General features: G+C 46.7%; 1 protein-coding gene across 1 annotated transcript in view; it reads left to right on the top strand.

The window, feature by feature from the left end:
* LOC147892567 (uncharacterized) overlaps positions 1-23893 on the top strand; it is a 30046-nt gene extending 6153 nt beyond the window's left edge. The window contains exons 4-5 of the mRNA XM_087387728.1: positions 23034-23195; positions 23351-23893. Of these exons, the coding sequence (XP_087243854.1) occupies positions 23034-23195; positions 23351-23839 (651 nt within the window). The 3' untranslated portion in view covers positions 23840-23893. The remainder of the gene's footprint in view (positions 1-23033; positions 23196-23350) is intronic.
* The last annotated feature ends 1079 nt before the right edge of the window (positions 23894-24972 follow it).

Here is a 24972-nt window from a genome sequence, read left to right on the forward strand (position 1 = left end):
CTTTATGTAGGGGATGGACTGGTCTGTGCGCGTGGGCGGTGCTTGCCCCCCCTCGCACCTTTCCCCTCTTTCAGATGTGGCCGTCTTGGCTCAGATCTCATAGACTGCACAGTCTGTGGGACTGCCGACTGTCCACAGACTGGTTTATAATCTGCCCAACCAAATCTTAGGGCTATACATGCCCCAACTACTCCAGTACGTGGCCCCTTTGCTGGGTTCAGACATAGCCCCAGCTGGCCTACATTTCCGTTATCTTTTCTGGCAATTCTTCCACTGCATCTGCCGCCCATACAGCAGCCAGTCTCCATCTCCTTCAAACACCGACGGCTGCTGGCTGCTCACATGGCAGCCCTTCTGCTACCCATTTGTCAGCCTGTGATCCAGCTCCATGTGTTCTTCCATGCTGCCTTATAAACAGCCATGCCATCACATGCTTATGCTTTCCACATGTTAGCCTGTATGCTGACTGTATGACAGGTTTAGTGGATGTTCAGATCTGCCCACAGCAGCCTGTCATGCCTCCAATTCTATGCAGGCTTCATGTGCTTGTGCTCTCCTATTTTTGCTTTACATGCCTAAAACCATTAATAACATCTGTTTTTGTAGACAAAAGCCTTTGAAAGTTGCAGATAATTTGTGAATTCTCTTTCTGAGTAGCAGTAGTAGATCTTTCTTCTTTTAGAAGCAGAGGTGTCACATGCACCCCTGCACTTGGGTGCAAAGTGACACACTGGCTACATCGACAAGTGCATAATAGTTCCCTAATAGGAGTTTTTGTCGTATGATGTGTTTGTGAGCCCTTGTCTAGGGACAGTCAGGCACAAGCTACGTAAGTCAGTCTCTCAGCCTTAGGTCAAGTCAGAAGATCAGTCCTTGCCACTAGGACCCACTGGAGAACCGTAGGGTAGTGTTTCTATCTTAGATTTAGGTCCAGCCTAGGATAGGAGCCCTTCTAGGCCCCCTCAGGGCTGGAACAAGTGAAGAGAATGGCAGGGGAAGGGCTGCCTTTATAGGCTCCTCCCTAGGCTGCCATTTATGGGGCCTAGGGCTGCCTTTATGGGGCCTAGGGACCAGCCAGCCAGCCCCAAAAGCCCTCTAAATAGGGGGCCTCTAGGCCCTCTTTCCTCATTCAGTTCTCCCAACACTTCAGCCTCCTACAGCTCCTCCTCAGCCCCCTTTGAACAGCCTAACACTCACCCCCAGTGGCCTCTGATCAGCCTCAGCCCTTGGCATCAGTTCAGGAACGGGTTACGCAGCACATAAGACGGGGAGTCAGGACAGCGAACGGAGTAAGGTTTGGGGTCTGTTTTAGCAGCTCTTTTCAGTTATCTTTTACAGTTTTACACAGCTCATTCTCAGCTCTTTATTTCAGTAATCTCTCAGCTCTCTTATAGGATCTATCACTCCTAGCTTTCACTCTCTCTCACGTAGTAACCCTGCATTCCATTGTACAACACAAGCCTCTCCCTTGCCTTGTAGAAGCGTCCTACATCGTCAGTGTGGACAGCATCAAGGTCTTGGTATTGGTCAGCGTTGCCTCTCAGGTCTTTGGGTTTGCTATACGTGTGCACAGTGAGCTCTTCAGAAGCGCGTTTTTTGTGCTCTCTCGAAGAGTGTTCTTTGTATTTCTCAGTTCTCCAGGTATAAAGCAAATTCTCTCCTGATTGGGGGAGGGGGCCCTTAGTGGGTACAGGAACCCAATCGGTTGTCGACTCTTGCAGGGTTTTTTGCTAGTAGTAGAGGCTTTTCCGAGTTCCTGTGCAGTCCTCTCTCTCTCTCTCTCTTCTCCGCGCTGCCTCTCCCTACGCTCAGCCTCTCCCACTCCCTACGCTCAGCCTCTCCCTACACTCTACACCCTATGCAATCAATGCTCCCTACGCCCTACGCTTAGCCTCTCCTTACGCTCCCTGTGCTCCCTACGCCCAGCCTACCTAGCCACCCCCTCCCTACGCTTAGCCTATGCTCATACCCCGCTCAGCCTACGCTCTATGCACCCCGCTCAGCCTACCCCTACGCTCAGCCTACCCCTCTCAACCTACGTCCCCTACGCTCAGCCTACCCCTACGCCCCCTACGCTCAGCCTACCCCTACGCCCCCTACGCTCCCTACACTGAGCCTCTCCCTATGCTCAGCCTACCTAGCCACCCCTCTCTCTGCTCCTCCCACTCCCGCTTCAGCCCCTTGCTGCTTGCCACCTTAGCTTCTCCTTTGCCACCCTTTTTAAAAAAAAAAAAAAAAAAATCTCGCCACCTTAGCCTCTCCTTCTCCACCTCTTGGCTGCTTCTCCACCCCAGGCTTCCACCCCGCCTTGCCACCACCTCGCACTGGGCGTGTCTCCCATTATGGGAGGGGAGCCGGTGCTCCCGCTCCTAGTCAGACACTAAGATCTGCACAAAAAAAAGAAGAAGAAAAGAATAGTCCAAGAGAAATGGGGGGACATCGCCAAGAAAGACGACAACAACAACAAAAAAAAGCAATCAACACAATTGAAACTAGAGGATGTGAACATACGTTAGAACCGAAGTGGACTCGGGGTAGACAGCAAAGTAGAGGCAAGACCCGCCTTAGCTTCTTCAGCCTCTATCTCTACCTCGACCTTAGCTCTCGCTACAGTTTCAGTTTTAGTTTTAGCTCCAGCCTCAGCTTTCTCTCTCTCTATCTCTACTTCGACTTCAGGCCCAGCTCCAGTTCCAGTCTTAGCTCCCTCTACATCTACGATCAGTGACATACTCATGCCCATGGCGCCGGTTGTTGTTCCCTTCCCCTCCTCTTCTGTTACAGCTCTCGCACCGCTTATGACCCCTACTTCGGAGGTGTCATACACTATTCCGCATTACGCTTCACTCTCCCCTCTCCCTCTCAGTCAGCTCACGCTCCCACGCCCCGTTGGGACTGCCTCATCCATTCCATTGTCATCTCCGTTCCTCACCTAGTTCACCTAGTCACCGTCGAGTTTCCAGACTCAGTCCCACACTTTCATGCCATAGTCATCACAGTTTCAGCATGGACATGGGTGGGCTGATACACTAGAGGCCTGTGAGACCTTGCTCATGGAGATACATAGTTTTTGTGAGCGTGAGATGGAGCTGACTTGCTTCGCATGGGAGTAGGTCCGCTTCATCCAGGAGGAGAGCCGCATCATACAGGAGCAGGCTAGGGCCATTCGGGAGCATGCGGGTCTTATTCAAGCACTCAGATAGGATATCATGCAACTCCGACAGCAGGTCACAACCATACACACTGTCTCAGGGAGTACCCCGGTGGTTGAGGCACAGATTGCGAGCATGCAATCTGCTATTGAGGAGACTTTGAGATGGGTTGACGTCGCCAAACGAGAACCCGCAAGGGTAACCATTTCGGCTACCCTCATGGAGCAGCAACAGAGAGTGAGTAAGGCTCTCAACATTAGAGTACGCGGGATCCCATGCACTGAGGCTACACCGATGGTAGATGCGATTGCGTTCGTGGCCGCTACCTGGGGTGTAGCTGAGCATAGGGTTCCATGACACTCAGACATGACTTTCAGCTCTACGACGCATGTCAGTCCTTCGAGATCAGCCAGCGATCTCTATAGATGAGGACCTCACACCTCTACAGGTTGAGGAGAGGTGTTCTTTGTTGCAGTAGCGGGATCAGGCCTGGAAGGAGGAGACGTGGGTAGTGGTACGAGAGGGACGACTTCTTACAGGCCCCTGTAGGACACCTGCCCCTCTCCTACATAGGAAAGCGGGGTCTATGAGACTCAGATATTCGAGACCCTGTCGTGCACCATTTGGAATTGTAATGGTACCTTATGGTCAGAACCAGGGAACTTCTTGTAATCCTATACAGGCCATGACATAGTCTTTTATACAGAGACACATCAGAGTCCAGAGCGCCCTCTTCCAATAGTCAGCGGATATACATGGGAGTCTGCCTACAGAGATGAGACGAGGGGTACAGGAGGAGTTCGAGGTTTAGGTGGAGTTGCAGTCCTTTTCAGATTTACACTTCGGGGGATCATTTCAGTAGAGCAGAGAGATACACATTCTAGATTTCTTTGGATTCGGATTCAACACATGGACAGTCGGGATCTGTTTGTCGTAGTTTGCTACTCTTCCCTTGAGACCTCCCACTTTGCGAGAGATATCCGAGGTGATAGATCCAACTACAATATCCCATTCTCATAGCTTATTCCCCAATGATCCTTACATTCTTCCTTAACCTTGTGCTTGGGTTTGGTACATTGCAACACAAAGATGAGACATTCCCATTTGCTGCTCTTTATCAGTCCATCGTTGACTTCTCTAGCCGCGGAGAAGTCCTCCTAGTGGGGGACTTCAACGCGAGGACAAGGGCCCGTCAGGTACCACTTCTTGACTTCAGAGATGATTCCACTCTACTGTCAGATATTGACCTTGAGGAGGCAGGTATGCTACGGGTTTCTTCTGACAGGTGAGGTCCATTCTCATCTTATGGGTAGGCCCTATTAGACCCAGCAGGATACATGATCTCATTATCTATAATGGTCTTGATAGATGGCCCGCTTTAGGTGGTTTCACATGCTTTCCACATGGGAGGGGGCACCAGTGTTGATTACATCATGGGATCCCCCGTCTTCACATCTCGCATTACTGACTTCACTGTAGCACACCTCTCCCCAGGGAATGATCATACATACTTTTCTTTAGCATCTCCACCTCCCTTTGCATAGCACCTTCCACCCTACTCAGTGCTTACTCCACCTACCACGATATACGCTTTGATCGGGATCACTCACCTTCTTACTCTAGCCGTTTGTACATACTTCTCGCTTATATTGACTTCATACCTCTTTTAGAGGATCGTGCTGCCCTTGTCACCCGCTCACTACACGAGGTCGCCATTCACACTTTCTTCCACACCACCCGCTCCACCCGCCTACCACCCCTTGAAACCGTACCCTGTAATAGTTGGTACGATGATGAGTGTAAGGCTTTATGCCATCAACTTAGATTCGAAACCAAAATAGTCTTCTGAGCGCATCAGATATGCTACACGGATACCATAGATTGGTACAGAGGAAGAAACTAGACTTTGTTCATCGGAATGAGGAGAAGCTACTGAACATTTTGTTTAGTAACAACTCTAAGGACTTCTGACGGAGATTTCTAGAAGGACAGTCCCCTCCGCCACTCACTGACACTCAGATTTGGTTTGATTATGCACGCACACTTTATGACATCCCAAATCAGCCAGTCCCTAATCTCTCACACATGCCTCACCCCACATCTTGCACCCTTTTCACTAGAGGAGGGGTAAAGGATGCCGTAATGAAACTTCGTAATGGCCAAGCGAAGGATCATGAGGGGCTATGCACTGAGTTCATTGCATATGGGATTAACCTCCTGGCCTTCATCTTAGCAAATCTTTTTAATAAAGCTTTTTGTTTGGAGTTTCCACACACTTGGACCATTAACACTATCTCACCCATCCGCAAGGTAGGGGATTCCATGAGCCCGGAGAACTACAGGACCATTATGATTTGATATGTCATGTCCAAGATTTATGCATCAGTACTTGACTCCGAGGTTAGCAGACTTGCAGAGTGTCGAGGACTTAGAGCAACAGGACAGGTTGGATTCTGGCGTGATCATGGAACCATGGACCACATTCTCACGCTTAGATGTATCATCAAGGAGGCGAGGTCACGGAAGCAAAGCGTTTATTGTTACTTTGTGGATTTTCGCAAGGCATTTGACACGGTTCCGAGAGCCCACCTCATACAGCGCCTACATGTTAGAAAATACCCAACAGAGGGTACACGCAGCGGAAGACTTATAGTAATGCCCAGGAGCTCACACAGTGTGCGGTGTGGTTGTGGAATCACAGACTTCTTTACTTATGTGCATACAATAGGTGTGCAGACTCATCAATAGACAATGGACCAACCAGATAGAGAAACCACCAAAATATATATTTCCGTCCAAAATTATGGACACAATACAAGAGAGATAGATCCAGAGTCCCACCAATGGTGTGGTCCTCTGATCTTACCACAAAGTCCTCCTCCTATCTGCTGGCTATCTCTAGACTCGAGTCCGCGTGCTCCACCTCGAGCGTGAGTAGACTTTCCGTCTAGAATGATCCTCTCCACCTTGCTGTCTGGAAACCAGCCTAGATGGGCAACCTCTTGCAAGCTAGGTCTGCAGCACAAGGTACTTCTTTCTCCTTCTGACTGTAGGCCCAAAGGTAGCCCTGCTGCTGCTCCTTCTGCTGGTGGAATTGCTGCTCCAGATGATGATGAAATGAGGCCTGAATGACCTCTATATATACCCAAGAGCCTGGCCAGCCAACCGACCCAGCAGCCCTAGAAAGGGCCGACTGCTGGTCGGTTCAGTCCCCTGCCCCTGGCCGACCAAAACCGACCCCGCAGCTCCCCATTTATGGGACTGTGGGCTGCCCTTTTGGGGCTCTCATTACAAGGGCCCTTGGTGCACCTTTCAAGGGCAGATGCCCTATAAATACAGGGTCCAGCCCAGCCTTTGCTCCCCCGCCTTGCCACGTGGCCCTGCGCCACTGTCTGCCTCCATGTGAGGCCTGTTCCAGCCTGCTGTGCTGGCCTGCCAGGTTTCTTTCCAGGCCCCAAAGCACTGCTGTTCCTGCTGCTGTCATTGCGCCTTGTCCAGGGCTTGCTGCAGGTCGAGATCTTGCCTGCAATCCTTGCCATCCGGGTCGCTTATTCCGTGATTGCATCCTGCCATGAAGGCGCCTTGAGATGCCTGTGTCAGGCCCTTCACTAGCACTTGGGTGCCATGCTTTTGTGCTTAGGTTCACCCCCCCCATGCTCTCCTCATATGGGGGCTTACAGATGGGGAGGTGACCTTCCCAACACTACAGGACTTGGGTTGTGACCAGAAGATCGTTTGGGCTGTCATGGCACTTTATGAGAGAGTTTGAGGTAGAGTTCGAGCAGGATCGGGGTGGACAAACGAGATCATGAGTACCATTGGGGTCAAACAAGGGTGTCCTTTGTCGCCTATCTTGTTTGGTCTCTACATTGACGAGCTTGAGACAGTGATGCAGACACAGGGGTGTGTAGGTTGCTCTCTTGCGGGCACGCTGATCTAGATATTTCTCTACGCAAATGACGTGGCTCTCTTGTCTTTCTCAGCAGAGGGGCTTCAAAGACACCTAGATGCACTACAGTCCTTTTGTGAGTCTCATGATTTGAAGGTCAACCAGGGTAAAACCAAGGTCATGATCTTCAATACATCTCGAGCCATCATGCGTCAGGAGCAGTTCACATTTGAGGGGTCATTTGGTGAGATAGTTTCATCATGCACTTATCTTGGGGTTATCTTCTTCGGACCCAGCTTCACTATGAGATCCGCGATGCAGGCACGCTTGAGTAGAGGGTATGCTTCATTGGCCAGACTAGAGAGGCAGTGCTTCCGCTCGCACTTTCAGGATCAATGCACCAAGGGGTTGCTTTTTGACTCCTTGGTTCGTCCAGCGAGAATGTATGGCAGCCCTTGTTGGGAGCCAGACTTGTTGGATACAGAGTGGGCCTGTGTGGAGCACAGTTACGCTGAAATGCGTTTCAGAGCCCAGCCAGGCCTGAAATGCCGTTTCAGAGATGAGCCGTTTCCTGAAACGCGTTTCAGGGTCTGAAACGCGTTTCAGGGTCTGAAATGTTTCGGGACCCTGAAACAGCTGCTTGAAACGTTTCAGCCAGTCTGAAACGCATTTCAGAGCTCTGAAACGTCACGTTTCAGACAAGATAGGCTGCCAGGTCTCCAACATCCTGCGAAATGCGCCGCTAGTCCCGTTTTTTGCCTTTCTGCTTCCGATTTTGGCTTCCTTCCACTCCTTCAGCCTCATAGTACATACTCTCTCCAGAGTCCATCCATCCTCAAGGTTTAGGGGCCCTCCTTCAGCCCCATTCACTCCTTTCCTCTCCTCTCTCCTGAATCCTGCTTCAGCCCTCCATCATCATCTTCTCCCCTCCAGCCCTCCTTCAGCCCTCCTTCAGCCCCCTCTTTCAGCCCTCTCTTTCATCTTTCTGTTCCCTCCTCTTTTAGGCCCCACTTTCAAGTTTCAGCCCTCTCTTTCAACCCTTGGCTCTCTTTGCAGTTTCAGCCCCCCTTTCAAGCAACAAGCTTCCATGGCTTCAAGACACCCTACCCCTGAGTCTCATTTGGAGGTAGAATTCACCCAATCAGATTTTTGGTGGAGTCAAGTCGATCTCCTGGGTGGCTACGACTCCAAGAAAGGAGGCACTCGCAAGTTCATGTGCAGGTGTTGTGGATTGAAAAGAGGTGGGATTCCTGATAGGGTGAAGGCCCATCTTCTTGGACAATATGTAATGAAATATCCGAGGGAGAGAAAGCAAGGTTGGCACGAGAGGTCGAGGCATTCCTTCCGCGAAGAAAGCTAGGACTATTGCATCCACTGGTGGAGGAGCTACTTCAGGTGCTCATATGGCTACTGCAAAAAGGAGTCCTCTTCCCTCTGCTGCTGCTACTACAATTTCATCTTCTGGGAGTGCACATGTTCTTGGAGCTACAGGTTCTACTCCTATTGCATCTCCTTCACCTCTCCCACCTACACGAAGGCAAAGCACCCTTTATACTGCATGGCATCCACAAAGGAAGGCACAGGTAGATGCAGCCGTGGCCCGTTTCTTTTACTCGAATGGGATTAGTTTCAATGTGGCACGGTCTGCTTATTTCAAGGAGATGGTGACTGAAATTACAGCCTTTGGGCCCACATACACCCCTCCCACTTTTGATGCATTGAGGGGAAAGCTTCTAGAGGATGAGGTGAAGGCAGTTAATGAGGCCATTCAGCCTGTTAAGGAGAAATGGCATAAGTATGGGGTCACTTTGGTAGCAGATGGCTGGAGTGATGTACGTAGTCGATCACTAGAGGGTATTTTGGCATATTGCAGAGGATCTTCTTTGTACATACACTCCATAGAGTGCGGAGTACAACAAAAAACAGCAAATGTTTTGATGCAGATGTGGGCAGATGCAGTGGAGTATGTGGGCCCGTCTAATGTTGTGCAGTTGGTTTCAGATGGTGAAAATACCAATAGGGCTGCAGGTGCATTATTGGAACAAAGGTACCTCCATATTCAATGGAGTTCTTGTGTTGCCCATTGTTTGAATAATTTGTTGAAAGACATTGGCAAATTACCTTGGGTAAAAATTGTAATTGATAATGGAAGAGAGATAGTTGGGTTCATTACACGCCATCATTTTTCTCTCTCTTTGTATTGCACCTATGCAAGGAAGGAGCTTTTGAAGTATGTAGAGACAAGGTTTGCATACAATTATGTGATGCTTCGCAGACTCATTGAAATGAGACCTGCTCTTAAGCAGGTTGTGGCAAGCCCACAGTGGGATGCATGGCCCACTTCAAAGCAGGCTCTTGGGATATTGGTGTACGATTTGTGCATAGGCAGCGATGACTTTTGGGCTGATGCATCACACTTGTATGACTTGTGTAGCCGATTGTCTTGTTGCTAAAAAAGGTTGATGGAGACATGCCTTTTATTGGCAAGGTATATGAGGGGATGGATCGTATGATAGAAAATATCAGAGTGTTAGAGAAAGATCCCCACAGGTTGAAAGAGCTGGAGGACTTGGCTGTGACTAGGTGGAATCAGTACACTCTCCCATTCATGCAGCTGCATTTGTGTTGGACCTAGAGTTTCAACACAAGGCAACTGCACAACAAAGTGATGCAGAGGTGGTCCGTGGTTGGAACCTCACTCTTCAGAAGATGGTGCAAATGCCAGAGGCTCGCCGGACAGTGAAGGACCAGCTCACCAATTACCGCAATAAGGAGGGCATATTTGGATGGCCAGATGCCCAGCATGACAGGTAATCCTAACTCATTTAAATTCTTAAATTTTACTATTTAATGATTCATAATTTTCAGATTTCATGAGCTTTGCCATATATCTGAATTTTATGATCTTTCAAATTTCAGATTTCGAGTTGGGTCTGTTACATGGTGGGAGGATTATGGAGCTGATTCCCCACAGCCGCAAGCGCTTGCCATTCGGATTCTCAGCCAGGATTGTAGCTCCTCCTCTTGTGAGCGCATGTGGAGCAGCTTTGCCCACATCCATACAAAGAAGAGGAACCGTCTCAAAGCACACAAGGCGAACGATCTTGTCTTTGTTAATGCAAACTTGCGTTTGCTTAACAGGATGAGACAAGAGTACACTCATGACAAGTTCATTGGTTTTCATAAGCTTGATGACACCCTCACTGATGATGATGAGGAGGGGGAGGACAACGACGACGACGACGACGACGAGGAGATGGCAGTGGAGGAGGAGGAGGAGAAGGAGGAGGAGGAGGACTCTTGAGCAGCTGAGCTATCTAGATTCGAGAATCTACATTATGGATTTCGATCATATCATCAGGGATGTAGCGGTTGGCCTTAAGGCTTAGAGCCTAGGCTTTTGGGAATCTGAATTTTGTACTTTTGACTCTTGAGTCTTGAGTCTTGACTCTTGACAATGAGACATAATAATATATGAATCATATATTATATTGCCTTTGGCATTTTGTAACTTGTCAATCTTCAGCTTTTCTCATTGATTTCAGATTTGTCATTTATATTTGTAATATGTATTGCTCACTGCTAAGTTAACTTCTAAGCTCCAAGTTCTAAGTTATAATTTGTAACTTGTTCTAACTTCTAACTTCTAAGTTCTAAGTGACATTGTGCCATGTGGTAAGTATTATGCACTATATTTTAAGTTACAGGTAGGCTGTAGGCTGTAGCATTCTAAATGTGTGTGTTCTCATCTCCAAACTCCCTTTTCTAAACCTCCCTTGCTGACGTGGCGTTTCCCCGTTTCAGCCCTCCCAGAAATCCCGAAACGTTTCCGTTTCCGTTTCCCCTAACTATGGTGTGGAGCGGCTATAGGTTCTCATGTTATCACGGATGATTCGTGGTAAGTCATCCGTTTCTCACCAGATCATTCAGGCTGAGTTTGGGTCACCTCCTTTACAGCTAGATGCTGCATTTTAGGTCATCACGTAGCTGTACTGAGCTAGGGAATATGGGGATTATACCTCAGGGCGTAGTAGGCTACCATGGATAGCTCTATCCTCTTTTATGGCATTTGCAGCAGGAGGAGACCAGAGGTGCTGGTATGCACGTACAGAGAGATGGCTTGAGCGACTGGGGCTCCACATGGATAGACTACCTCCCTTTCAGTACAGCATGGATGCTCTGTTTTCTCCCCTCCTATCACAGGAGGTCAACCAGGTTATCCGTGAAGATCTACTACAACTACACACATTTCGGACCTAGTTGGGACGAGTGAACTCCTAGTGAAGCTTAGCTTCTACAGAGATCACTTCTTACATATCACAGCGGAGGGTTTCATTGACCCACCAGGATACACGCAGATTCATCTACCCCACTCGTTGAGGATCTCTCTTGGGCAGTTCTGAGTCTCTTCACACAGACTTCGCATCGAGAGCGGCAGAGCAGAGCGACTACCCAGGGAGAGGCGCATATGTACACTGTGTGACATGCATGAGGTTGAGACAAAGGAACATTTAGATACCACAAAAATTGATTATGCCACTTCACCTAACCCACACAACTTTGTAACTTCTTAACATTCTATGGGACCTTGGCCTTATGGATGGCTTCCATCTTCCTGTGACCTATTGACATTCTCTCTTTTGAAATAATGTTACCTAGTAACACTCCTCTGTTTACTGCTGCAAGCACACACTTTGCTAGATCAAAGCTTAACTTGGCGCTTTTGCACTTCTCAAAGCACATCCCCAATTGATCTAGGTTCTCATCTTTCTTCCCAAATATGCTAAATTTATCCAATAGCACCCACATGAATGTGGTTGGATATTGATCAAAGTCTTCTGCATCCATGACTGAAATGTTGGTGGTGCATTCTTCAATCCAAATGTCATGACAACCGTCGCATGTTACATTGGTATCAAAGCTTCGGGTTGTATCCAGCTTGACATTGCAAGTGTATGGTTGTGTTGAGATCTAGAAAGGACACAATCAAACATCATGGAAGGGTCAGAAAAAGGACTCAACCTTGAAGACTTTGAAGAGGAGAGACTACCAACAAGATACGCTTCCGCCAAGTGCTCAAGAAGTGATGGCGAACCTTCTAGCGCAGAATCGGGTCCTCCTACAGCAACTCAAAGAACATTCATCCGAGCTAGAAGAAAGCAGAAGACAATTGGACCAGACAAAACAACGTCTGGAGGAAAAAGAAGCAGAAAAGCCAATGGAAGAAAGAGGAACCATAGATTTCAAAAAACTGCTTTTATTGATGCGTGAGGAATGCAAGAATGAGGAGGCACTGCGACGCGCAGAGCTCACCCAAGCAGAGAGGCAACAAAAGCTAGACGGAGAGGCGATGCTTCTCCAACACAAACAGATCTCAGCCGCTATGTAGACAAGTTTGAGCGCAGCAGCCGTCACCGCCATAGCTTCGTCTTACAGGAAATGCACTCAGCTCCTATGGCAGGACATGTGGGTATTACTAAGACATATGAAAAGGTCAAACAGAGCTTTATCTGGGATGGCTTGTGGCGGGATGTAGTTAAATTTGTCAGTGAATGTTTGCCCTGCTAGCAGAATAAAGTGGACAGCCGGTTACCCGCGGGTCTCTTGCAGCCATTACCTATTCTAGAAGGCAAATGGACTCACATTGCTATGGATTTCATCACAGGGTTGCCTTCCATAGAGTGGGGATGGGATTGCATTTTGTGGTGGTTGACAGAATGACAAAGCAGGCCCATTTCATACTCACTAAGACCCGTTATTCAGCATCACAGGTTGCTTGGCAGTTCATCGAGCATGTTTTTTAGCATCATGGCTTCCCTCGGGAGATTGTCAGCAAGACAGAGATGCAATATTTATGGGTTACTTTTGGCAGAAATTATTTATAGCAGTGGATACTTCTCTTACACCTAGCACTGCTTATCACCCTGAGACGGATGAGGCATTTGTGTTATGACACACAGAATTCTTGGGATAAGTCGTTGGCACTTGCTCATACTGAGCAGCCTCATCAGTGTCGTGCAATATATCACGAGGGGCATGCTTCGGTGGCATGGTGACTGGCCCTAGAGAGAGGAGCTCGAATGCAGGCAAGGAGAAATGGATAGCAAAACCTTGCGTAATGAGCACCTGAGAGAGTTCGTGGAAACACGAAAATATCGATGGAGAGGCTCCGAAGAAAGGTCGTCGAAGAAGCTTCGAAACGTAGCCAAAATGGCTCCAAACGGGTTGTAAAAGGTCCCTAAAAGAGGCTGAAAATTTATCTTTTGACCTCTCTTTTTTTTAAAAAAAAGGGAGGGGGGGGAGTTGGGGGTCCTAAATCACCTAGGACAGTTAGTACTGCACTAACGTTAGACCTCTAGGACAATTAGGACTCCTAGGATTGTAAACCCAACCTGCCTAGTTAGGTTGATCTAACCAAGGCCACTAACTAAACCCAACCTTAACCCAATCAGCCTAACCTAACCTATAATCTAACCAAGCTAACCTAGGTCAGGCAGAGGAATTCAATAGCGCAGAGCGGCATTTGCGTTGGCACGAGCACACATGCAAAGCACGACGTCGAGAGGCGGACGAGGCAGGTGTGAGTTGTTTTCAAGCAAGGCTTCAGACATCGCCGCTCTTCAGGATGACCTCAAGCAGCGAGCAGAGAGGTTGTAGCTGGCGATGCTGAGGAGGTCGATAGACTCTTGAGGGAGGCGCTGAATTCACGAAATTGGCTTACGGTGCTGCTGGCGCTCACAGGTGATAGGCTTGTGGGTTGACGGGGTCAAGAAAATTGGCGCTCGAGATAAGAATTGGCGCAGCTAGCAGAGGCTGAGCACTCGTTTGGTTGGAGCCCAGCTAGCTCTTAGAAGCTAGCTCCTCTGGGAGTCTACGTACGTTAGCAGCTCCTCGATTCATTAGCAATTGGTTGATGTATGGGCGTTGAGGGACATTGTGGGCGCTTCACCTACGACGGACCTGGTATAGCGCAGATGCATTCGGTTGGAGCTGACGCCCAGTAGAAGCTGCAGCTACTTGATTTGAATGGAGCGACAGACACGGGTGGTCACAACCAGCAGAGGTTCGGGATTGGTGAATTGCTTGAAGAGGAAGACAAAGGTGCCAGAGTTGAGGCTCTGATACCAATGTAAGAAAGGGAGAGAAAGGGGTTAGAATTGGTAGGAGGGAGAGAAAGAAAAGGGGAGAAGGTGAGGGAAGGGTAGAGGAAGGGGAAGAGAGAGAGGAAGAGAGAGACAGAGAGAGATTGGGAGAGGGAGTAGGCAACACGTAGGAAGAAGGAAGGGGAGGAGTAGATAGGATTAGATGTCACATCAAATGGTACCATACAAATCATTAGGGTCTGACTTATATAATCCCCCTTCTTTCTCCTATCTTACCATCGATTTTCCTTCTTTTTTCCCACCTATTTCCCACCTAATTCCTTGCTATTTCCCACCTTCATTACATCCTTTTTCATTGCTTTTTGAAACATGATTTCGTGTACGCTTGTGAACGCTTGTGAAATGGCCCCTCTTACCAATAAAAAAATATAGCCGCTTGTCGAGCGGTGATAATCTAGATCCCATGCCCAATCGGGATCAGCATAGCCCGGAAGATTGGGTGATGTAGTATGGTAAGCAATCCCATATTGTGATGCTTCCTTTAGATGGCGTAGCACTCTCTTGGCAGCAATCTAGTGTTGACATCCAAGGTTGTTCATGAACTATGCGAGTTTAGTGACAGCAGTGGCAATATCGTGTCGGGCACACACCATGGCGTACATCAAGGAGCCTACCAAACTTTGGTAAGGGATGGATTGCGTTAATTGACGTTTATCTTCATGGGAGGGGCTTTGCTCTACAGTGAGCTTGACATTTGGGTCGAGTGGTGTGCAAATGGAGACAGAGTTGAGCAATATGTACCGATCGATTGGGCATAGTCTAAATTTAACGTTGCCAGTGGAGATAAGTACGCCTTGTGTTGCAATGTTGGTGAATTTGAATGCAAAGACAGTTTTGAAGGTTTCTTGAGTCTGCCATGGAGAAGAAAATTTTGAGCTTCAATTTTGAATAGGTTGTATGTTGTGCAGAGGATTATAAGGTCGCCGACATAGAGGGCAACGACATGTAGCGGTACACACATATAGGCTGGGATCAATATAGCACGATTGAAGCCATGATCAAGGAAGTATTTGTCAATCTTCATGTACCACGAGTGCCATGCTTGTTTCAGGCCGCAGAGTGCTTTACGAAGTCAACAGAGCATGCCCGGGGCTTGAGGGAATCCAAGCGGAGGCTGGATGTATATCTCTTCATCTAGATCCCTATGGAGAAAGGTTGTTTGGCCGTCCATTTGGTGGATGTGAATGTTGTGCATGGTGCCCCATGCCTTGAAATGGACCTGTCAGGTGCATATTTGATTATGTAAACCCATTTATTGCCAATGGGTCTTCGTGTAGGAGAAAAGGGGACCAGGTCCCATGTATGATTATTTTGAATTAAAAGAAGGTTATTATCGATTGTTGCTTCCTACTGTAGCCAAAAGTCGGATGCTTGACCTTCGTGCAAGGTGGTGGGTTCATGAGGCATGGAAGCTTGAACCAAGAAGAATGATGCATTGACACGGAGTGGCGGTTGACGGATTCATGTTGATCGATAGAGAGATGGCATGGAGAGGACGGTATGGTAGGGGTATACATGTCAGTTGATGGGGCGGGTGTGGAAATGTGTAGGTCAACCATGAGATCGGCAGTGGAACTGCTGCTTTCTACATGTTCAAAGGTGGGACAGGGGAGACAATATTGATTGGTGGGGGCATTGGTTCCTTACGAGGGCGATGGACAGGTGGAGTTGGATCGTGAGCAAGTGGTGGATTGGATGGAGTAGAAGGCACAGGATTTGCCATGTGGTGGGAAGTGAAGGCGGGACAGAAGATGTGGGAGTTGCCACTTGGAAAGTTGGGGTGATGGGAATAGGAGTAGCATTAGGAAGAGGAGATAGCTGCATGGTGTTATTTGTGAGTGGACGTGGCATATTTGGGAGAGGGACGTTAGACTCAATGAAAATCACATTGCGAGAGTAGAGTAGGTGGCGTGTTGAAAAAATTTGTACCCTAGTGCATGTCGCATAGCCGATAAAAATGCTTGCCTCCCCGCGTGGGTCCAGCTTGGAACGTTGCCTTACCGGCACGTGGAAGAACACACGGCACGCGAACACGCACAAATGGAGAACATGTGGCCGTTTGGCATGTCACAAAGTGTATGGGGGAGGAGAGGCGAATCGGAGTTGTTGGAGCATGAGTTAATAGTTAGATAGAAGTCAATTCAGCTGAACCGACAAGTATTTGGGCATATGTTCATGGTGTATCATGCAGCGCGTCATCTATATGATGACCCGATTCTTTTATTTGGAGATACCATTTTGCTCTGGCGTTTCAACGATTGTGAACTTGCGATGGATACTAGTTGTGGAGCAAAAATCGTTGAATGGTTAATTGTGATATTTGCCACCATTGTTGGATCGAAGGCGCTTAATGTTTTGCCCAATATTTATATTCGTGAAACTTGACAAAAGCTTCACCCTTCTGTTTTCAGAGATTATTGTCTACTTCCCTAACCACAGTTAGTTAGTGTAGTTTTGTCACTTACACAAAACCACCTCCACACTTGTAGTTTTGCTATCTTATCTTTTGTACTCTACGTTTTTCTCTCTACTCCTTTGCATCTTCTCTTGCTCCATCTTCAACACAGTCATCCTAAAGCTTGCTGCTACCTAGATAATAAAGGCCATCCTTAATCATGAATTGGATTGGTCCTCACTCCTCCTTAGAAACTTTCCCTTAGTTAAATCAATGAGGGCGCCTAGATGGAAAAACTTTCCAAAACTTGCTACTATTTGCAATCCAGAACCTTACACCACTAAAGGAAGCCAACTTTGGAGATCTCTTTGGGGCTCTTTTGAGGCTATCCAAAGTCAACTAGTCTTTTAAGGGAAAGGACCTTTTATGGATTTAGACTCTATATGGGTCTCTGCTATTTTTAAAAGCTATCATTTTCAATGACAGTGACTTCCTGGTAGTTAGTATGATTTTTAGAAAAGGACTGCATTCTTGGGAGTGACTTTTTGAGTGATGGATGGAAAACTTGGCTAGAGATCAAGAGGCAATTTAGATTGACAAACAAGGAAAGAAATCTGGTAAGGGGAAGAATCATGTTGTGGTTAGAGGAGATATAATGGAAAAGGGGTACTTTAGTCTTTCGTGGCTTGGTGGAAGGAATTGAGTTGGGTAGGCTTCTTCTCGTTCCTACCTCCAAAGAGGACTTTGATGAGGTTTTCAAAAGATGGACAACTAATGACAGTAAACACAGATGGAAGAATGGATTTCTTCAAATATGGGACAGAGGGATTCCAGAGAAGATTTCAACACTCCTTTGGCTAATCTTACACAAAGTGTGTGGACAATTCTAATGATTTGGTAAAAGGAATGGGAGTGGTAAAAGGTGTGCAAGTTAGTTTTAAAGGAAGATGCTTTCCACGTCTTTGTGGCCTGCCCTATTGCTAAGAGAGTTTGGAAGCTTATCCAATTCCACTTAGGTGAACCTGTAAACTAGAAGGCCATACTTCTTGGGAATGTAGCTGAAGTCAGTCAGAGCAAATGTCTATAGTGAGGGTTCATGCTTTGTGGTTCATTTGGCTTTGCAGGAATAACTTCTAGTTTAATGATATCGTCTCTAAGCTTGAATTATATTTCATGAAATGGTTGAAAAGGCATAACCTTCTTGCTCTTAATGATGATTATGGTACTGACGTTGTGCTTATTTTAATTTGGTGGTTCCACAAGCCCATAGGTTGGTGGACTAGCAGATTTTCAATAACAATGATGCTCTGAAACAGTTGCAAAAAGAAATCACTGCTCATGACTAGCTTTTTGATACTTGCAAAGTGTCATGACAAGAGAAATTACTAATTCGTGATTAGTAGACATTAGAGCATTGTTATATATTATACACCAATGGTGTAACATGTATTTGTATTTATGATGGACACTGACTGATTTATTATGGTGGTGGATCATCTCAGTAGATAGAACTAGTCGAGTTGGAGCCATTGCTTCAAACGACATCAAATTCGGACATGTGACACTTATTTTGTTAATAAAGAAGTGCACACATGTGTCTAGGTCCTAAGGGCAATAGGAAGGCAAGGGTGCATTAAGGTGCATTGAATGGTTGGTGGATTAGCCAATGATGCTCTCAAACAGTTGCACAAAGAAATTACTGCTAATGACCAGCTTTTTGATACAAGTTCCAAAGGCTCCTCTTTTGTTGCAGGTCAAAGTTGAGGATACCTGTGCTGTGTTTAAATGGAGATCTAAAGGCTCCTCTTTTGTTTCAGGTCAAAGTTGAGGATACCTATGCTGTGTTTAAATGGAGATAGATATCTTTGTCTACCTTTTTTCTCCCCTTGGGGGTTGGTTCAATATGTAAGCAGGGATATGTAAAGAACGATCTTTTGATCCCTTTTTAATATAATACAAATATCATTTTTGCCCAAAAAATAAGCTTCACCCTTCTATTTGAGAAAAGAAGTAAAAAAATATCTTGAATAATTATCGATGAAGGTGATGTAATACCTAGATCCGCCTAGCGAATTGTTGTGAATGAGGTTAAGAAGTCCAGGAGCTTGATTGCTGTTATGCCTTTGAAATGGCTCCTTGTGGTCTTTCCCGTAGACGCAGCCCTCGCATAATGGGAGCATGTTGCCTTTTTGATAGACAAAACCATCAACCAAGGCAGGGGTGGCCCTGGTCTCTAGTTTCTTTGCACTAAGGTGGTCGAATCATCAATGCCAAGGTTCGTCATGTCGAGCTGGAGTGACAACAATGAGTGTGTGCGAGTTTGGAGCGGGGTAAGTGGTGGTTGTGTCAAGACGATAACCCACCTCTTCAAGCTCCACTGGCGTAAAGGACTCCTGATGGACAAGCGTGCATTGCCCTCCTTGAAAATGAACTTTCACGTCTCGTTGATAAGAACACTGACATACATTAGGTTCTTGGCAAGCTTGGGTACGTCAAGTACAGTGTGTATGGCGCCTTCCTCTCCAGTTGAGAGTAGAGTCTAAACAGAACCTTGGCCGATGGCTTCAATGGAATCGTTGTCCTCGACGACAATGGGTTGTGCATCTGACAGAGCATGGTACGATGAGAAAGCCTAAAGATCAAAGCACATGTGTTGGCTTGCCCCTGAGTCGAGATATCAGTGGTTGTTTATGTGATCTCCATCGTTGTGCATTTGTAACATGCAATGGTTATCTGATTGTGTAATTCACAGCAAGACCTTCTTTAAACCTTTAGCGAGGAATGAGCATTGTTTACCATAGAGAGAGGAAGGAGATGAGGGTAGAGAGAGAGTAGATCGACAACCGATTGGGTCCCTGTACCCACTGAGGGCCCCCTCCCCCAATCAGGGGAGAATTCGCTTTATACTTGGAGAACTGAGAAATACAAAGAACACTCTTCAAGAGAGCACGGAACACGCTTCTGAAGAGCTCACTGTGCACACGTATAGCAGACCCAAAGACCTGAGAGGCAACGCTGACCAATACCGAGACCTTGATGCTGTCCACACTAACAATGTAGGACGCTTCTGCAAGGCAAGGAAGAGGCTTGTGCTGTCTAGCGGAATGCAGGGTTACTGCGTGAGTGAGAGAGTGAAAAGCTAGAAGTGATAGATCCTATGAGAGAACTAAGAGATGACGGAAATATAGAGCTGAGAGTGAGCTGTGAAAACTGTAAAAGAGAGCTGAGAAAGCTGAGGAAACAGTGTCCAAACCTCTCTCGGTTTGTTGGTCCAAACCTCCGACTGTTGTGCTGTGTGGTCACCTTCAGATCAGGCTGAACTGATGGCCAAGGGACTGAGGCTAGAGCAGGGCCAGATCTGAGGATCGCAGGGGCTGCACAGGAGGCTGAAGTGGAGCTGTAGGAGGACTGAAGGCAGGAGCAAACTGAATGAGAAAACAGGGCAGCCAAGGGGTCCTTTTATAGCGCTGGACTGAGCCAACCCAGTCTGTAAACAGACAGACTCAGTCTGTTTTACAGACTGGCTGGCCTACAACCAGCCTATAAAAAGCCCTCCCTGGCTCATTTGCCAGGGGAGTTTTTGGGCAGCCTTTGCAGGCTGCCTTCCCTGCTTACTTGTCCAGCCTTTGGGGACCCTAAAGGGACTCCTAACCTAGGCTAAGAAATAAAATATAAGATGGAAACACTTAACCTACTATTCTCCAGTGGGTAGTAGTGAACAAGAACTGACTACTGACTTGACCTAAGGCTGAGAGACTGACCTACGTAGCTTGTGCCTGACTGTCCTTGGACAAGGGCTCACAAAGGGGTCACAGCATACGACAAAATCTCCTATTTGGGAATTATAATACACTTGTCGATGTAACCAGTGTGTCACCTTGCACCCAAGTGCAGGGGTGCATGTGACATTCCCTCCTTAACTTGGCGGTAGGTTCATTGCTTCCAAGTAGTCCGCCAATATCTGGGGAAACTCCTGGAAAAAATCTTCGTCCAACCACACTGCTTCATGGGTACCTCGATCACGGAACTTGGTGTAAAACTCCCGGATCCTGCGTCCTGACCCATGCCTGAATTTATGAAGGATCTGTTCTGGCTGCAAAACTTCAGCTTCATCAAGAACTTCAGGTTGTTGCTCGTCGGAAATCTCTGAAAGAGGAGGCCCAAAATATGGCTTCAACCAAGCTACATGGAACACGTTGTGCATAGTCCAACTGTCTGGTAGGCGTAACTTCATTGAGACATCGTTGATCTTTTAAATAATAGGGAATGGTCCAAAGCTCCTGAAGGACAGCTTAGGGCATCGCTTGAGGTCCTCTAGTCGTTTTGAGCAGTCTTTGGCAAAGTGGCCGGATACTTTGTAGTAGTTGATAGATTGGCTTGGACTGGATCTTGGGCTTGTGTTGAGGCGGATGCTCAGTAGGGTTGGGCTATCCCATTGGGTGGAAAGGTTTCTTGGGTCCAGGTATGGGAAACAGGAGTCCCGAGTAAGGCATGCTTTGTTGTAGGATTGGAGTGTTGCATTGGGCTTCCTCTTAGAGAAGGCATGTACTGACGAGGGGTGTGGTGAGTTCATCACCTCGCCCTTTGAGCCTCATGATCAAGGGATCATAGGAGGCAAGCATACTGCCTAAGATTGTAAAAGCCAGTTGAGCTGCTGGAATAGGAGTGATTGCTGATTTGAGCGCACGGGCGACATTCTTGATTTGCTTGAGGTGTGGGGTGATAGAATCCCCTTCTTTCAACTTGATTTAGCTCAATGTGCATTGGAGAGTGAAGATGCTTCCTACACTACGCTCCTTGTAAGTAGAGTGTAAGACCTCCCATGCTTCATGGGCAACGAGACAGTGACTCACAGGTAGATCACCCAATTTGAAGCAAATGACAAGTTTTGCTTGACGTTGTCTGGCTCGAAAAGCAAGAACCTTAGGTGAACATGCAATGGGGACTGCTTCGTGGTCAGTTGTTGATCGAGCCAGATCAGTCGGAGGTATGGATGCGATCCCCTCTTGCCCGGTTGGAGCACCCTTAGTTGTTTGAGTGGCTACTAGGGTAGAGGACGCGCTGCCGACCTCTGGAGTATCGCGATCAATGATGACAGTGCTGGGTTAGGTTCTTCACTTGTCACGATCGTCCATATGTTCTTCTCTTCGAGGACTATCCTTACTTTCAACTTCTAGAGTCCATAATTGGACTGACCTTCGAGGTGATCAAGAATGCGGGCATTGAGGAGTCTAATCGAGAGGATGAGTGCCTAGGGATCAGACGGATGCGAGAGGGAGAGCAAGGTAAGTAGACGTAAGCACGAGGGAGAGCTCTGCGATCGGCGAAAAAGCATTTGTGGGTCCATAACCATTGGAATGTGCTGAGCGACATAAGTGCGAAAGGAAACAAGTGAGGTAGGTGAGTGCTCAAGAAGAAGAAGTAAGATGATGAGTCGGAAGCTTGAGTGCTCAATTGAGTCACTTGTATTGCATATAAAGTAGAAGACAAACATACATCAAGAACTGGCCAATCTCAACAGACTCGCCTGTTGGTACCGAACATGGAGTGGAGGATCTTGAGGATCTTCTCAAATCTTGGAATGGAATGTATCACACAATGCATAGCCAAAGCATAGATCCAAACCGAGCTTGATACCCATACTTACAAATCAATGCAAACTCCAAGTTGAAACCTGCAACTGCAGCACAATTTTGCCCAACGACTTGAACTCTGATACTAGATCGTAACGCTCTACCTGAACCCCAAACCTTCTATCAATCCTGGGAACTAGCATATTGGGCTATGGCACAATCAACTTCCAGAAATAAACTCGTACATTTTCGTTTCGTTTTAAAACCCCAAATCCCTAGATAGATCTAGATGCCACATCACATTTTTAGAACCTTTCTTTGATGCAAGTTTTTTGCCCGTAGGCACATTTCGCAATCAGATCCAAGGCCTTTGGCCTTAGGTCTATCTAGTTAGTGCCGTCACCCCACCCCACCCTCACCCATGACCTTGGTATTATAACCTTTTTGACCATATACATATAAAGCACAACACATAATACAGTCCTCTAAACCCTTACGAGGTCAGGCTATCTTGGCTAGAGCATAACAGAAGGGAATTGAGGACTAAGCAATTCTCATGCCAACTAGTCTCATCCCTGGAGACAGGTTCCTTGTATCTTTTTGATCTCTCTGCAAGTGCTCCATAATGACTGTAATGTGCATGTATTGCGTGTACCGCTTCTTGAACCTTATCGCTGTAACATATAAGGTCAAGAGCTTCATCTTTGCAGATGCGATAATGTTCCTTGTCCAATTGTTTGGATGCTTCTAGATTTCCAAATCTCTCAGGTATAGCTGATTGTGTTGTGTAAAGATACTTTGCAATAATGCTTTTTAAGCTTTAATGATGTTAGGTTCCATTTGTTTGTTTTTTTTTGCATGCAGCAAATTCTTGAGGCAGTAAACACCATTCATGAGAACCGTACTGTGCATTCAGATTTGAAACCTGCAAATTTCCTTCTTGTGAAGGGAGTGCTTAAGCTGATTGACTTTGGAATTGCTAAATCTCTTCAGAGCGATACAACAAACATACAGAGGGAGTCACAGGTGTGCTGGACAATAATGAAGCTAAACTGACAACCTTTTTATTTACATTGCAATAATTTCATTTTGCATCCTTTGGATGTCAATTTCACCGTCAGGATGAAATTAGGAGATTAATCAGGACCAAAAAAGTCACTATTTGCTGTTTGTTCTTGCAGGTGGGTACTGTCAACTACATGTCTCCAGAGGCCTTTCTAACAAATGAAAGAGACGAACATGGGAATATCATAAAATGTGGTCGCTCATCAGACATTTGGTCTCTTGGGTGTATTCTGTATCAAATGGTTTATGGAACGACACCTTTCTCACACATCACAAGAATATGGGCCAGAATGCAAGAGGTTACCAATCCTAATCATAAAATAAACTTTCCACCGTTGTCAAATCCTCATCTTCTTGATATCATGAAAAAATGTCTTGCTTGGAGACGTGAGGATCGATTACGTATTCCAGAACTTCTGAATCATCCTTTTCTGCAGCCCCATTTGGCACCTCTAGTATGTAGCAACCCGAAGGCAGCAATCCTTTTATTGCTCCGAATGGAACACAAGCAAGATAGAGAGCTGAACATTCTGATCACCAAGCTACTAGAAAGGTTGAGGATATTGGATCTTGCAACGAACAATGAAAGCATGGAGAATGGCTAATCTTTTATTACTTGCTTTGAGGTATTAGAGTTGCTGGAGCTCACCCCACGTCACTATAGTAGGCTGTTTGAGAGAATGCAAGCCAGTAGTATTTCCCCAAAAACAGTCCAACCTTGTTGTGAACCTACGGCCAAATCGCTGATGAGCATCATTGCACTCTCGCTTATTGGTGATTTGGCAATAAGTCACAACAAGCTCGTTATTGCAGGTATCCTTGTAAGTAGACAACCTCATGGGAGGGACAATGCAAGTTGGCCATGCATTCCTCCTATGTTTGAAGATTGTTTCCAATGAACAATATGCTGGAATGAGCCTTTACACCATCGGATTGCATTGCTTCTCAAAATCCTTTACAGTGAATTATGAATTCATGCGGACATACAAGGCTTTGGATGGTTTCATACAATGCCTCGTGTGCTTGACAGATAGCTTCGTTTCCATCATCAAATCTCACGAGTTGCAACATGTACACCTCTTCTATCTCCCTATGCAAGACGGTGGATCGTTGCCTATGCTACGAGCAATTGAATTGATGCCATCTATACCATCAATGCAATTGTTTCTGTGAAATCTATGCCTTGTTGAGAGAAACCCTTTGCCACCATTAGTCTTACCTTGAATCCATGAATTGATTCATGTTGTATGTGGATTTGAAAATGCACGTGTAGCCTATGACACACTCTTTTTGGGATTGGGATTGTCTCCGAAGCCTTGCTACACTAGCTATAGGTTCAATGATTTGTGTAGCACTAGTTGGGAAGGTGATATCGTCGAAACTTGCTATGTGTTTGAGTCAATTTTTGGGTTCACCCGCTTGTTGGATTTCATCATGTTGGAGTTCCATGTTTTTCTTCCTAGTCTGCTTTAGGTGGTTGCATGCTAGTTCTTGAGTGGTCATGTTCTCGGATCACCACTAATGGGTTGCGTTGGCTCATGTTCTTGGAGTGGTCATGTTCTCTGATCACCTCTAATGGGTTGTGTTGGCTCATGTTCTTGGAGTGGTCATGTTCTCCGATCACCTCTAATGGGTTGTGTTGGCTCTATGTAGGATTTCAGGATGATTTTTCTCCTTAGCACTTTGTGTCCGACCAATCAATCTCTACATCTTGGGAGCGGAGTATTTTCTTTTGTGT

This window comes from Dipteris shenzhenensis, chromosome 16 (assembly GCF_047967505.1).
Source record: "Dipteris shenzhenensis isolate YYH24624 ecotype China chromosome 16, Dip_SZ_1.0, whole genome shotgun sequence".
In the NCBI taxonomy this organism is placed as follows: Eukaryota; Viridiplantae; Streptophyta; class Polypodiopsida; order Gleicheniales; family Dipteridaceae; genus Dipteris; species Dipteris shenzhenensis.